Source organism: Scardinius erythrophthalmus (genome assembly GCF_964197995.2).
Source record: "Scardinius erythrophthalmus genome assembly, chromosome: 15".
NCBI classification, from domain to species: domain Eukaryota; kingdom Metazoa; phylum Chordata; class Actinopteri; order Cypriniformes; family Leuciscidae; genus Scardinius; species Scardinius erythrophthalmus.
Window position 1 is genome coordinate 32,263,622 of NC_138235.1, and position 16,096 is coordinate 32,279,717.

A 16,096-nucleotide genomic window follows, 5' to 3' on the forward strand; every position below is an offset into this window, starting at 1 on the left:
AGATTTTTGATCACCATCAATTTATTCAGTCAAAATTTGGCAAGCAAATTCCACAAATAAAAGTCATACTGGCCATATAAATAAAACAACTGATCAAGAATGTGTCTCTAACATTTAGGAGTAGACTTTACACTTGATACCTCATGTATATCGTTTGTAAATTAACGGTCTACTGTTTTCAATCTTAGACATTTAGTAACCATTTTAATACTCCTCGCCCTCTTCCTCTCCTTCACCCTCGATGGAGTCGACACCGACCTCCTCGTAATCTTTCTCCAGGGCAGCCATGTCCTCTCTGGCCTCTGAGAACTCGCCCTCCTCCATACCCTCACCCACATACCAGTGCACAAAGGCACGCTTGGCGTACATCAGATCGAACTTATGATCCAGACGAGCCCAGGCCTCAGCAATAGCTGTTGTGTTGCTCAGCATGCACACGGCCCTCTGCACTTTAGCCAGATCACCTCCTGGAACCACAGTGGGAGGCTGGTAGTTGATGCCAACCTTGAAACCAGTGGGACACCAGTCCACAAACTGGATGGTGCGCTTGGTCTTGATGGTGGCGATTGCAGCGTTCACATCTTTGGGCACAACGTCACCACGGTACAGCAGGCAGCAAGCCATGTACTTGCCGTGACGTGGGTCACATTTCACCATCTGATTGGCTGGCTCGAAGCAAGCATTAGTGATCTCAGACACAGAGAGTTGCTCATGGTAAGCCTTCTCTGCAGAGATCACTGGGGCGTAGGTAGCCAGAGGGAAGTGGATACGAGGATAAGGCACCAAGTTGGTCTGGAACTCGGTGAGATCGACATTGAGGGCACCATCAAACCTGAGGGAGGCTGTGATGGAGGACACGATTTGACTGATCAGCCTGTTGAGGTTAGTGTAAGTAGGACGCTCAATGTCGAGGTTCCTACGGCAGATATCATAAATGGCCTCATTGTCTACCATGAAGGCACAGTCAGAGTGCTCTAGGGTGGTGTGGGTGGTCAGGATGGAGTTGTAAGGCTCTACCACAGCGGTGGAGACCTGAGGAGCAGGGTAGATGGAGAACTCAAGCTTGGACTTCTTGCCATAGTCCACAGACAGACGCTCCATCAAGAGAGAGGTGAAGCCAGAACCGGTTCCACCACCAAAGCTGTGGAACACCAGGAAACCCTGGAGGCCTGTGCACTGGTCAGCCTGAGAAGAAAACCTGTTGGTCAGTAACCCAACATAATATATAATTCATTTTATGTTTGTTTATTTGCAACTACCAACCAGTTTGCGAATCCTGTCCAGCACCAGGTCAATGATTTCTTTCCCAATAGTGTAGTGACCACGAGCGTAGTTATTGGCTGCATCTTCCTTTCCTGTGATGAGCTGCTCAGGGTGGAACAGCTGACGGTATGTCCCAGAGCGCACCTCATCTGGATAGATAGGTCATGAGTACATTTTTAGCAAACTGAGTACTCTTGACACACACAATATCACAGATAAAATGAAGTATTATTCTCTTACCAATGACAGTGGGCTCCAGGTCTACAAACACAGCCCTGGGGACGTGCTTTCCAGCTCCAGTCTCACTGAAGAAGGTGTTGAAGGAGTCATCGCCTCCTCCGATGGTCTTATCACTGGGCATCTGTCCATCCGGCTGGATGCCATGCTCAAGACAATAGAGTTCCCAGCAGGCATTGCCAATCTGGACTCCAGCTTGACCAACGTGGATGGAGATGCACTCACGCTGTAGAAGGGAATGGGGAAATCAATTTTTATAGTTTTTATAGTTAACAACAAAAAGCACCAATCTTTTTATAAGGTCGTTGGCTCTCAAGACATTCTCAAAGACTTTCTTTTGCTTGTTCTGTTGTCATTTGAATGTGTTCAATGTTTTAGGTACAACAATGGACATCTGACTGACATTGCATCAGAAACACACTTCCATAAATGCGCTGTAAAAAACAATATTAACAATATTTATCTTAAGGACAGACATACAACAGGTGAACTGGCATAGTAAAGACTTAGTAGGTTACCAAAAAGGAAGAACAAAGAAAGCAGTCAGTTCTCTTTATTCAAAGGGAATGAGGCTGCAGAATGGGAACAAGGCGGATGCCCCACCCACACAGAAAAGGCTTGCCAGACCGTGTCTGACTAGCCGTTGAAAGAGAACAATAAAAATGTTGACAGAAATCTACCTTTTCCCATTTATCTGTCATCTCAATGGTCTACGAAAGAGTATGGATTTCAATTTTGGGAGCATTAGTTATAGTAGGTTTTTAGATGCAGAAACTGAATGGTATTTTCTCAAGGGCTGTGTCCACTATTTGAAGGGAATTCATAATATTATTTGATTAATATGGATTTTTTAATGATCAATTCTTGAATATTTATATTTGGTCAATGCTAATCTTGAATATTTGGTTGAATCTTTGAATTTCCCTGAAGACAGCATGATAAAAACTAAGGCAGTTCCCAGAAATTCAGTAAAAACAATATCAGCAAAATAATAAAATGCATGAACACATTTAATGTAAAATCTCAATGGAGATAATAACAGCTGTGGAATAGAACAGGAATAGAAATCCAGTCATCTGCTGCACAGGCCTGGCATGAGCTTCTGCAGACAGCTGCAGTCCCCACCCAGTTTACTCCTCATGCAGATGGGAGGAGGGGTGGATGCAAATTTCAAGAAAATTCTATGTTAATATCTGATGGGGGGGGGGAATCTATCTATTTGTGCATTTTTGTTAAGACATCATTTAAGTCACATTTATCAATTAAAATACATGGTGATTTAAATTATACAGCAATTGCTATAAAAGAATATATTAGATCATTATATCGTATATAATGTATAATGATTGAGACAGTGATAATGCACACTGTTTTGACAATCATATTCAATGCATAAGCTACGTCAAGAAAATTAAAAATAATCACTTCATCATGTCAGATGGTTTTTCGACATGCACCCTCAAAACAGGTGTACTACTAGCCTAAATATGATGTATAACCAAAAAGGTTTTTTTTGCATCATCCAAAATTGATTATGTTATTTATAACGGCATTTGACCATCATCGCGTAATTTCGAGCATATTCTGAAGGCACCGTTATGAATGAATGGATTGATGAATGGGTGAATGTAATCGGGATGGCGTTTGCAAAGGCATTTGTAAACTAAATGTCAGTACGATGAATAACATTTTAACTGTAGCATTCTTTGCATTACAGCACTTAAAGATTATTTGCAAAAATAAATCTTTGCCGTCGACACGTCGTCGCAATGTCGCGAGCTTTTCCTCCATTTTAAGGAAAGGGCGCGCGCTGAATGACAAAGAAAAGCCGCTCGAGCCGCTTTGAAGAATACCAGACGAGCATTAAATGACAAGCACATTTGGGATGAAAACCTTTGCCGCGTCCATGTTTGAAAGGTAAAGAAAAATAATTATACTCACCATTGTTCTGGAGGGGATGGAGCGATGAGGAGAATATCACAAGGCAGCCAATTTCTTTTTGGGGGGAGTATACTGTGAGTACACTGTCCAAGATTGAGTCAGTCAGTTGAGGATGAAGGGGAGGAGTTGAATGAGCATGACGACGGAACGAGGAAGAGAGATTAAAATGTAGCAAGTGTCCAATATAAATCAGTGTAATGCACATCAGATTAGTGCATTTCTAGTTTTGATATTCATACAGGAATATGAACCTGTTAACATTAGCCTTGTATTTCAACATTGAATCAATGTCACCTTGCTATCTGGGTCCTAAGATCTGCTGAATGAAAAATGTCAGTGAGGACACATTTATACATTTATTATCTATTCAATGTGTTATTAAACCTGTTATAAATGAAGATATGAAACCATCATGAGGTTTTTTTGTAGCCATTCTAGATATCCTATTGTAAATTATAGGCTACTGTAAAATCTAATTTGATGTAGGCCTACACAGAAATGCCATTTACTATTTACTACTGTATTGCATATCATAGCTTTTGACTTAGGGTTGGGCGACATATTGCTCCATATTTTATCTTTAGGTGATTTTCTTTTGTAGATTAGAAACTTTTGTAGATTAACATGCAACATACTGTTACACACACGTTATCTTTTCAACTGTTTACATTCACTTAAGACATAACATAACCGACTATGTTTCACATGGATACTTACTTATACAGGCATGTTGACATAATTTTGTGTGAATTTGTCCGTTCAAGCACTGAGAGGCAGCTTTGGGACCCAGATCCGGGTACAGAAAACCCAGATGTTTACGTACAGAAAACGTTTTACTTACTGTACCACCTTCCTGTAATAATGTAGGGGACCCCTCGTTATACATAAGTCAATAGTTCATGTTTTCACTTTCACATCCGATTTAGTTTTAGTTCAAATGACGCATGCTAAGTGAGCGATCAGCAATCAAAAGCAACAGAAGTGCGCTCTCTCTCTCTCTCTCTATCTCTCTTTACCATCAGTTAATGTGAATAAAAGCCTACAGCAAATTCAATCTGTTCATCATAAAGTGACTGTCTTTTCAGAAAATGTGGACTAAACCTCTTAATTCATATGGATTAGTTTTACAATCTCTTTATGAACTTTTTGAAGCGTCAAAGTGGTAGTTGCGTAGCTGTCAATGGAGGGACAGAAATTAAATTAAATAAAATAAAAAAATATCTTTATTTGTGTTCCGAAGATGAACAAAAGGCTTATGGGTTTGGGACAACACGAGGATGAGTAAATGATGACATCATTTTCATTTTTGGGTAAACTAACCCTTTAATGCATCTACCGTACAGTCTGACATTGCATTATTGAGAACTGAGATCCAACAGTGCGAGATGGTTTACAGCAGGGATCATGTTCATACAGTCTGACAAGCAACATTGTGCACCCAGCTTTAGGCTACTGTTTGAGGAAATATTGCATCATGTTGATACCAATTAAATATTATTTTTGACTAATACTGAATAAAATAATAATTTAATAGGTTAAGAGACCAGCACAAAACAGCAAAGACCATACAGAAAACCATATTGGATTTGTTATTGTCAGCAGGGACATATTAAACTAATTTTTATTTTGTATTGCCTGACTGTTTTTTTTTTTTTTTTTTTTTTTACAGTGTTGAGTTTGTGAACGCTACACTTTAAAGTATAAAATCTCTGAATGTAGAAACAGTCAGACAGATGCTATCAGACTGGGCCTAGTGTTGCATGGTACCATGATGAACCCTCTCACTGTCCTGCTTGCAGTCTCTCCTCCCTCTGTGTCCTAGATTTTGTTGAAATGATGTCATTGTATTCGTCACGTGGGCTGTCAATGTCAGTGAGTTGTTCACATCTGCTGGGTTTCTGAAAAACTGGAAGCCTGTTTGTGTCTATTTAAACACATTCCTAATTGCAGGGTCTGAGTACAACCAACTCAGTCTTATTTCCTTTATGTTTAAATACATATAACGGTATAACCAACTATATCAGTTAATATCAAACTTTCATTTAAATCACATATTGTTTCTCCATTCACAAGTGTGCTTACAACATAACAAAAATCTCAAAACAAGCATCATAAAGTGAAGCCCTATTGGCTGTAAAACTGCAGTGAACTCTCACAGCTGCCTGCTACTATGAGAATAGGAAGGGAGGGACGGGTCTGTGCAGTTGCCAGTGGTGAGCAAACTTTAAACATAAACCACAAACCCTATTTGGCATTATGCCATTGGCTATGTTGTCAGTCTGTAACTCTGAGTCTATGGAGCGAAATATGTGCCATAATTTAACAAACAAATCCAGCATTTTGCAAACAAACTCAATCTACTTCGCAAAGGAAAACTCGACTCGCAAACAAACTCGATCCGCTTTGCAAAGGAAATCTCGACTCGCAAACAAAAAGAAACCAATGTGCAAGCACAAAGGTCACAAATGCGTCCAGGCAGATTTTCTCACAAATGCGTCCAGGCAGATTTTCTCACAAATGCGTCCAGGCAGATTTTCTCACAAATGCGTCCAGGCAGATTTTCTCACAAATGCGTCCAGGCAGATTTTCTCACAAATGCGTGCAGGCAGATTTTCTCACAAATGCAGTTGAGCAACTTCCTCCTCTAAAACAGTAGATGGCGCTAAACTATAGGCTAATTTAGCGCTAGTCTCCCAGGAGAAGCTCTGATTTGAAACTTGCCTTTGCCTACAGCTGAGGAAAATGACCGGTGAACGGGTGTGTCTTATTTGATCTATAATTAACCTTTTTGAGGTTTTCTCTTGCCAAACGTTTATTGCATATCTAGACAGAAATCCACATTAGCACTTAGTAGCACTTCACTCTCTAGGATCGGGGAATCTATAAGCTGAAAGCTCTGCCATCTTGTTGCTTTTTGTCATTTTTTCTGCATCGGACTCATGCGAAATTACTAAATTAGTGATTATGTCTACACTTGAATGAATCTATTTCTTTCGTTCTCCATAAATTAATGAGAACATTTAATTTAATTGAAAGGAGGCTCCCACTTATTTATTTATTTAGCCTTGTTGGAATTCAGTCAGCTTAACAATTAATGTAATAAAATAATTAATGCAAAAAAAAAAAAAAAAAAAAAAAAACAATATACAATTGTTTCTTATCTTGCCTGTGACGTAGCCTATGCAGTGCCCAAATTATTATTTTGGACACACAAATGAAACCCGCCGCTCAATTAAATGAAATGTTCTCATTCATTTATGGAGAACGAAAGAAATAGATTCGTTCAAGTGTAGACATAATCACTAATTTATGGTGCTAATGTGGATTTCTGTCTAGATATGCAATAAACGTTTGGCAAGAGAAAACCTCAAAAAGGTTAATTATAGATCAAATAAGACAGAAACACACCCGTTCACCGGTCATTTTCCTCAGCTGTAGGCAAAGGCAAGTTTCAAATCAGAGCTTCTCCTGGGAGACTAGCGCTAAATTAGCCTATAGTTTAGCGCCATCTACTGTTTTAGAGGAGGAAGTTGCTCAACTGCATTTGTGAGAAAATCTGCCTGGACGCATTTGTGAGAAAATCTGCCAGGACGCATTTGTGAGAAAATCTGCCTGCACGCATTTGTGACCTTTGTGCTTGCACATTGCTTTCTGTTTGTTTGCGAGTCGAGATTTCCTTTGCAAAACGGATCGAGTTTGTTTGCGAGTCGAGTTTTCCTTTGCGAAGTAGATTGAGTTTGTTTGCGAGTCGAGTTTTCCTTTGCAAAGTAGATTGAGTTTGTTTGCAAAATGCTGGATTTGTTTGTTAAATTATGGCACATATTTCGCTCCATATGAGTCATGGACTTTTTTACATCAGCTAAATGCTTGCAGTTCTCTACACATGAATACAGTAGTGCTCCTTTAAAAGACTGCTTTTGTTGTTAGTAAGAAGCCTCCATACTTTTTAAAGTCATCATAAAATCAAAACTGGCCATTCTTGGGTTTTTTTATGGAATATTGCAGTATTTATAACAAATTATTTATCCATGCATGGATAGGCATAATTTGTGTGCCCTCATAATCTTTAACTAAAATAACTAGCCTTTGCAGGAACATCTTCTCTTCTCTAATGACGTGTTTACTGGTGTAAGGGCTGGACAACCTGACATGAGATCACAGCAAACCAAACCTCAACCATCCAATCAATTTCCCATAGACAAAATCAAGTCCCGCCCTACATTTTTTCTTGTTCGAGAAGCCATGTTACTCGAATATATGTCACAATAGGGAACAAAAGACCAGTCCCGGCGCCAGGACAAACGACTTGGGCAGGCTTTTACAATTCTCAGGGGGGCTTGTGTGAAAATCGGGAGGGGGGTGTAATTTAGCCTACTTGTACTTTACCTACCTTTAGCCCACTTTACCCACTTTTTTATCACGGAACTTGAAATGTGAACCATCATTTTGAGAGCAATTGTTGATTAAAAGAAAAAGAGTTGCGATCATCATAGGGATAGCCTGGAAAAGACTATCGCAACTTCCATTTTTTCCCCTCAGTCTTTAACTTCAAGATGTTAGGAGGATATTAATTCCAATAAATAACTTTAGAAACCTTAAGAGGAGCATACTGTATGTTCACTGATAGCCTATTCAGTGTTTAAACATAAATCAAGTGACATAAATTAAGTATCAATAATCTGTCTAATATTTATTTAAACTCTATTGTTCATCTTCTGATATCAAAATGCCTCCGGTGATAGCAGTTAACATCTGGAAGTATAAGGTGAAAGAGAAGCTCTTAATCTATATGAAAAGATAATCGTATCATGTCCGTCAGTTTTGCATATCAATTTGCATATTAGTGTTTTATCTTCCTGTTATACCCCCTTGGTCATGCAGGATAGCAGTAGCCCTTTTTTACGCCTGCGTCATTGACAATATTGATTTTTGGTCCTTGTCTTAATGGGTTGTGCACTGCAGTGAGCAGGATCAGAGATTATGCTGAAAAAGCAACAGAGAGATGCAGTCTGTTTCAGAGTAGTTGATTGATATGGCATTAAATCTTGCCTATAAAAATAGCTAAATGAAAGCACTATATATATATATATACACAATAATGCAAATGGTTACAAGCATAATCACATTAATAATGAGTAAAAGAATACCAATAGGTGTATAAAATACTGCAAAAATTTAAGAATTACAGAGAATTCCTAGCCTGTAGGAAAGCATTAGTATTCTAAACATGTACGAGGAGCTATGTGAGACCGGTAGGCTTATTGTTTTCACTGCTCAAATGTTGTTAGCAACCAGCCTATAAACAGTGAACACTGAGCATAAAAAAAAGAGAGGGAAGAGAGAGAAGAGGGAGAAAAAGGACATAGGCTAAAGTAAGAATTTTACATTTATCAATGACAAATCAGAGGTTATGTGCATTGCAGAAGAATGGCTGCAGAAAAAATTTGCATGCAAGTAACCTTGGCGGAAGACAAACATCTGATGGCTCATAAAATATATTGATACTGGAAAACATAATCTTTTGGGGCTTACATGAAATATACTAGAGGAAATGTACCTTTATCCTCATAATATTGCATTTCATTGTGTTTATACTAACATAACTCTCAGTTTCAGTGTTTCGGTGTCTCCTAGACTGCTTGTCGAGAAGAGAATAGCTGAAAATAATTACTTTGGGCCACTTGTATTTAAGATAATATACATTTCATAATTTTCATAATTTATTGATTCTCCCTAATTATATAGCCTCCACTTATATCAGAAGGTCTTCTAGTTTTGTGGAATTTCACACACAGACCAGCCATTAGTCCAGTGGCTATAATTAAGAGGCAACACAGCATTTATCATTTCACTTTTTCTCAGGGTTTTTTCAACATTGCGTCTAATCAACTCCTGATGAACACATTAACTATTATTAGAATTATCACTCCATGAGTCATTTAATATTGTTATGTCTTTGGAAGGCTTTTGTCTTTCAAATACATTTTTTTTATTATTATTTTTAAATGATTTATTTAAATTTTACATTTCTATGATTTACATAATTCTAGCTTTTCATTAAACTCACAAACCCCCTGGACTTCAATCACGAACCCTATAGGAAACACTAATGTAGCGTTTAATGAACTTCATAGTTGATAACAAAGACAGGGACATATTTTCTTTATCTATGTATTTTATATCAATGTGGTACAAGTTATTAAAAAATGTGTAATGTAATGGATTACATTACTAACTTGTCATAATTTGTATTCAGTAATGAGCACTATATATATATATATACATACAGATCAAAAACATTAAGGTTTTTAATGTTTTTGAAAGTATTCTCTTCATCTCACCAAGGCTGCATTTATTTGATCAAAAATACAGTAAAGAAAGTAATACTGTGAAATAGTATTACAATTTAAATGAACTGGTTTCTGTTGTAATATATTTTAACTAATTTATTCCTGTGATAAAACTTTCATTATTCAGCATCATTACTTTTGACCAGTAGTGTGTATATGTATATATATACACTCTGTTGACAGAATGTGGTATTGGTGTAACTAAATAGGGCCAGATGGAAGAGTGAGTATTAAAAAGGATGGGCCATCCCCTCATTCCCTGCTGGGGCAGCTGCATCCTCCCCCTGTGTGCTGCTATTCAGATTCAGGGTCATGTGATCTACACATAATGGCCGTTAATGTAGGCTTGTGTGTTGGATACTAGTCAGTATCTAAGCAACTCCGTCATTCATCGCCTAGCAACGGCTGGAGGATGGGTGGAGGGCATGGGGGGTTGGGTGTCCTAGTCCCATCATGGCCTATATTCCTAACGTCTATGCTGGGTCATTTCATCCCATAGCTATTTATGACTCAACATTTTTAAGAAAATATTCAAATGCATTTGTATTCCTTTCTGAGGAGGAATAGTGAAGGAGATGCTGAGTAAAGGCTGCTGATTTTCATAAACTATAAACTATTATTTCTTGAGTTATGTGTGTTTGCTACATCCTGTAAATCCTTTATATTTTCACACAAAGCCTTACAACTTCCCTTTTCACTCCAGCTTATCATATAGCCTAATTTCAGCCCATTTCTTCTTTTAATTTGCTAAATTGCACCTTGGATATGATATATACAAAAATCCCTATTTTAGTTCATTTTCTAAGCACAATTTAAAGAATGGGAAAAGAATATGTGATAACTAACTCCAAAATTTACCCCAGGCTAATCTCTTAAAAGGGGCAGAAGGTGTCAAAGAGAACAGATGGAGAATAGGTTGATCAAGTTACACAAAGTTGCTTGTACATAAAGGTTTACGTATACAAGGTGTTCGTCTAAAATGATTACTAATGTAATATGATACAAGTGTTTTAGAGTCATTAAAAGCATAATGGGAGGGGTAAGGGATAAACAACTGAACTTGATACAAATTTTAATATCATAATTTCACCTTTTTTTTCTTTCTAGCAGCTGAATATAGCAGCGTTCCTGATGCGTGATTGTTGAATTGAAACAAAATCGTTGATTCCTGCACAATCATGTCTTGGATTAAAACGTTATTCAGTATTTCAGATGTGTATTGGGTGAGGTTCTGGGAGGTGTTTCACTAAGCCTAATCTTTCTGACAACCAATAGAAATTAGTCTAGCCGTCTGAACTTGGCAGAACTCATCGCGTCTGACCAATCAAATGTGAGAAACGTAGTCGCCAGGACAACACGTATATAAAGTGAGGTCAGTCCGTTATAACGTTATTATTCTTACATCGACCCCTCGTTGTCGAACTGTAAGATCTCTCCGTTGAATCTTTCTCGCCCGGCCAAGCAACACTTCCAGAAACAATGGTGAGCACAATTTCATATACTTCATATTGCTTGTTATTATAGAAAAAATAATTTTCATTCAATGTATTTACTGTGTATTATGCGTATAATATTTCGGGCATAAAATAGAATATGGAACAAGAAAATACACCTTTATACGTATTCTGCAAAAAAGCGGTAGGCTACATTCTAAAAAAAAAACGATTTAGTAAATAATGTATTTAAATGTTGTTTTTTATTAAGCTAATGTATGTAACGTTATTTAAATGTGTGCATTTACCTGTAGTCAATGATGCATTAATAACCTAAGAAAGAATGTGAAAAATAAGAGAGGTTTTATTAGGGGTGTGATGCACGCTAGAACGAGACAACAAAGAGAACAGAGCCGCATAAATGATCTGGGTGTAGCCGTCTCCTCCATACTGTCCGGTATGGTGTCATTTTGAATCATGGACAAAAAAAGAGATGCAGCGCCTCCCAAAGGATATGGTCGTTGGTCAGTTATTTATTTGAATCATATGTCCTATTAAGAATATAATTTAAAAAGTTTATTCGAGGGACGAATAGCGCGATTAAATGCAAAGTGACAGTTCACCCAAAAATTTAAATTATGTCATCATATACTCACCCTCAAGTTGTTCCAAACCTGGGTGTACGAATTTATTTTTTAACCAAACATTTGATAGGCCCCATTGACCTCCGAGTCAATGGGGTCCATCAACTGTTTGGTTATCGACACTCTTCAAAATATCTTCTTTTGTGTTGAGCAGAAGAAAGAAATTCATACAGGTTTGGAACATCTTGAGGGTGAGTAAATGATGACACAATTTTCATTTTTGGGTGAACTATGCCTTCAGTTATTCTCAGAAATCGTATCACATTTCAGGGCTGTTGGTGAGGCTGTTAAATATTCATGGTGATGTAGGCAGCATCACTAATGCAGCTGATGGACGTAAACCAGCAGTTGAGGGTGTAATGTGATCTCATGATATCTAACATGATATCTCACTGGGATACGACTGCACAGAAACAAGATATACAGGCTGTAGCCTTAGAAGTTTAGTTGTGAGATGAAATAAATAAAGCTTTGCTTCACAAGAGAGTGATATTTACATGTTTTTTTCTTTAGTTAGATTTTAAACTTTGCACTTTCCTTCACAGCGTGAGTGCATCTCGATCCACGTTGGTCAAGCTGGAGTCCAGATTGGCAATGCCTGCTGGGAACTCTATTGTCTTGAGCATGGCATCCAGCCGGATGGACAGATGCCCAGTGATAAAACCATCGGAGGAGGCGATGACTCTTTTAACACCTTCTTCAGTGAGACTGGAGCTGGAAAGCACGTCCCCAGGGCTGTGTTTGTAGACCTGGAGCCCACTGTCATTGGTAAGAGGATGGGACTTCATTTTATCTGTGATATTGTGTTTACCAGAGTACACAGTTTACTAAACATTTACTCATGACCTATCTGTCCAGATGAGGTGCGCACTGGGACATACCGTCAGCTGTTCCACCCTGAGCAGCTCATCACAGGAAAGGAAGATGCAGCCAATAACTACGCTCGTGGTCACTACACTATTGGGAAAGAAATCATTGACCTGGTGCTGGACAGGATTCGCAAACTGGTTGGTAGTTGTAAATAAACAAACATAAAATGAATTATATATTATGTTGGGTTACTGACCAACAGGTTTTCTTCTCAGGCTGACCAGTGCACAGGCCTCCAGGGTTTCCTGGTGTTCCACAGCTTTGGTGGTGGAACCGGTTCTGGCTTCACCTCTCTCTTGATGGAGCGTCTGTCTGTGGACTATGGCAAGAAGTCCAAGCTTGAGTTCTCCATCTACCCTGCTCCTCAGGTCTCCACCGCTGTGGTAGAGCCTTACAACGCCATCCTGACCACCCACACCACCCTAGAGCACTCTGACTGTGCCTTCATGGTAGACAATGAGGCCATTTATGATATCTGCCGTAGGAACCTCGACATTGAGCGTCCTACTTACACTAACCTCAACAGGCTCATTGGGCAGATTGTGTCCTCCATCACAGCCTCCCTCAGGTTTGATGGTGCCCTCAATGTCGATCTGACCGAGTTCCAGACCAACTTGGTGCCTTATCCTCGTATCCACTTCCCTCTGGCTACCTACGCCCCAGTGATCTCCGCAGAGAAGGCTTACCATGAGCAACTCTCTGTGTCTGAGATCACTAATGCTTGCTTCGAGCCGGCCAATCAGATGGTGAAATGTGACCCACGTCACGGCAAGTACATGGCTTGCTGCCTGCTGTACCGTGGTGACGTTGTGCCCAAAGATGTGAACGCTGCAATCGCCACCATCAAGACCAAGCGCACCATCCAGTTTGTGGACTGGTGTCCCACTGGTTTCAAGGTTGGCATCAACTACCAGCCTCCCACTGTGGTTCCAGGAGGTGATCTGGCTAAAGTGCAGAGGGCCGTGTGCATGCTGAGCAACACAACAGCTATTGCTGAGGCCTGGGCTCGTCTGGATCATAAGTTCGATCTGATGTACGCCAAGCGTGCCTTTGTGCACTGGTATGTGGGTGAGGGTATGGAGGAGGGCGAGTTCTCAGAGGCCAGAGAGGACATGGCTGCCCTGGAGAAAGATTACGAGGAGGTCGGTGTCGACTCCATCGAGGGTGAAGGAGAGGAAGAGGGCGAGGAGTATTAAATGACAGAAAGAAGTGTGACATCTAGGAACCATGAAATGGAAAAATTTAATGAAATGAAGATTAAATGAAAATTAAACCTCACAACCAATAAAAATCTTGTTGTTACAGTTCTTTTGGACATCTGAAATAAACCTTCTTTAAAACTAATTAAAGGGTGTCTTGTGTTAAATTGTTGTGTATAATTATATGAATAATGTGTAACAGATATAGCAATGGTAGTGATTTAAAGATCAACCATCAAACAGGTGAAGTATAACTATTATTAAAATGTATAAAACGTTTTAAAAAAAAAGTGGGAAAGCATGCTTAAGTTCAACCATTTTTCAACATGACATTTAATCAGTAGCTGCTCCTGGCCATAAATTTAGGTAGGGTAGAGTCTAGGTCTTGGTGCTAGTTTATGATTAAACCTTTTGTAAGCTTTATATTCTAATCGCTGAACACATCAGACACACTTTTGGCATAATTCAAGAATAAACAAACTATTTCTCCTAACTTACCATCCAAAAAGTAACATCTATGGCTGCCAACTCACGCTTTTCGCACTTTTATATGCTCTCACACATCCATTTTCCTACGCAGAGAAAAATAGCGAAGCAAAGAGGAAACTTACACCGACAGACAAGACAGAGCAGGTTACTTTTGATATTAAACAAATTCTCAGCTCTCAGATTCTGTCAATTTTATTACGAACTTCAAACAATAGGCCTAAATACCGTTTTGGCGCTTGTAAATGTGACATGACAGATTGCATAGCGCCTCAGTTCAAGCGGCTCGTGAACTGATCATCTCTTACTCTTTAGTTAATAGTAGCCGAAATAAACACGAATGAACAATAGGTATGTTAAAAGATATGGTACAACTTACCGAAATGTATATGCCTCATACATACAGTAGGCTAATATCGATCAATCAGTGTTTTTCAACCTTGGAAAGAAGTCAAAACAGCTAGAGAACAGTATAGTTACAGTTACCTCAGGAAAGCCATTTAATGACCATAGCACGTTAGTTGGCTAGAAAAATAGCTATAGAGAGGAGCATTTTGCTAAATATGTGCACTAGCCTATATTACATATTTATTATATTTTTACTTAGGCTATATCATTAAATATTATAACGTTGTTGTTATTATAATAAAAATGCATTATATTTAATTTGAGTTGTTATTTTTAACTTTTAATAATAATACCAGCTGACAGGGATCTCTGTATGTTAACAGCATTTGGTGATTTTTTTTTCTTGAGAAAAAATAACATGTATCTACTGTAGCTAATAATTATCCAAATGAATCGATATTTAATCAAGACTGAAACCAAATCACAAGAATTGAATTAATTGAACTGAAATCGTGAAATTTGTGTCAAGCCATAATAACAGTAGCCCAGTCATTGTGTACCATGTAAACATTAACATGTTGTCACTAAACATAATAAAAATCAGTTTTAGTTACAAATGTTTTGACAACCACAATACACTTATTGTGATGCAAGTTTTTTTTTTTTTTTTTTTTACATCCCCCCAATCCACCACTTTCCATAATTATCACTCTAAGCTAAACTCAAAAGTTGGCAGCCCTGCATGAACACAACATGTAGACCAGCATTAGCCTAGGCAATAACATTCTGAACATTACTGCAGTAAATTACAATAATTTTAATGGAATACTTTTTTGACTATTGTAACTATTTTTATTCTTTATGATCCAGTTTTAAAACAGATCAGATCTCTTCTCTGCAGCAACATGTCCATGAGAACAATTCAGTCTGTGTAACTATGTGGGCAGTGCAGATATAACATTACATTTCATGCAAATGCCATCATTGTGTGGTATTCTGATGAATACATATAATTATCATAAAATGAAGGGGGAAAAAATGGGTGTATTTTACTCATGAAAATTAAAACCATTATCCGAATTACTGAGACAGTTTACTCATGCCAAGTCTATGATTAATGATATAAACGCTGCCTTTTTTTTTAATGGCAGGTAATTATGTATGCAAATAATAATCAATGCACTTATTGTCAAAGACTTGCTTAACTGGTAAGCTAATGAAAAATACATGAGACATCTATGCCCATAATTAGTGCTACACACCCTATTTTAAACAAAACAAAAACCAATCAAAGACAAAATAATGTCAATTTTCTTAATTTTTTT

The 16,096-nt window shown here is 38.3% G+C and overlaps 2 protein-coding genes across 2 annotated transcripts; one reads left to right on the top strand and one right to left on the bottom strand.

Moving 5' to 3' along the window:
- Window positions 1–8: 8 nt before the first annotated feature.
- LOC308703415 (tubulin alpha chain-like) lies at window positions 9–3,555 on the bottom strand. Its single transcript, XM_081386865.1, has 4 exons — window positions 3,442–3,555; window positions 1,504–1,726; window positions 1,264–1,412; window positions 9–1,185 (listed from the first exon to the last, which is right to left on the bottom strand). The coding sequence occupies exons 1-4, from the start codon at window positions 3,442–3,444 to the stop codon at window positions 205–207; spliced, it is 1,356 nt and encodes a 451-aa protein (XP_081242991.1). The 5' UTR covers window positions 3,445–3,555; the 3' UTR covers window positions 9–204.
- Window positions 3,556–11,139: 7,584 nt separating this feature from the next.
- Window positions 11,140–14,074, top strand: LOC308703748 (tubulin alpha-1A chain-like). Its single transcript, XM_081387618.1, has 4 exons — window positions 11,140–11,273; window positions 12,414–12,636; window positions 12,727–12,875; window positions 12,954–14,074. Exons 1-4 carry the CDS (start codon window positions 11,271–11,273, stop codon window positions 13,932–13,934), a joined length of 1,356 nt encoding a protein of 451 aa, XP_081243744.1. The 5' UTR covers window positions 11,140–11,270; the 3' UTR covers window positions 13,935–14,074.
- Window positions 14,075–16,096: the final 2,022 nt, after the last annotated feature.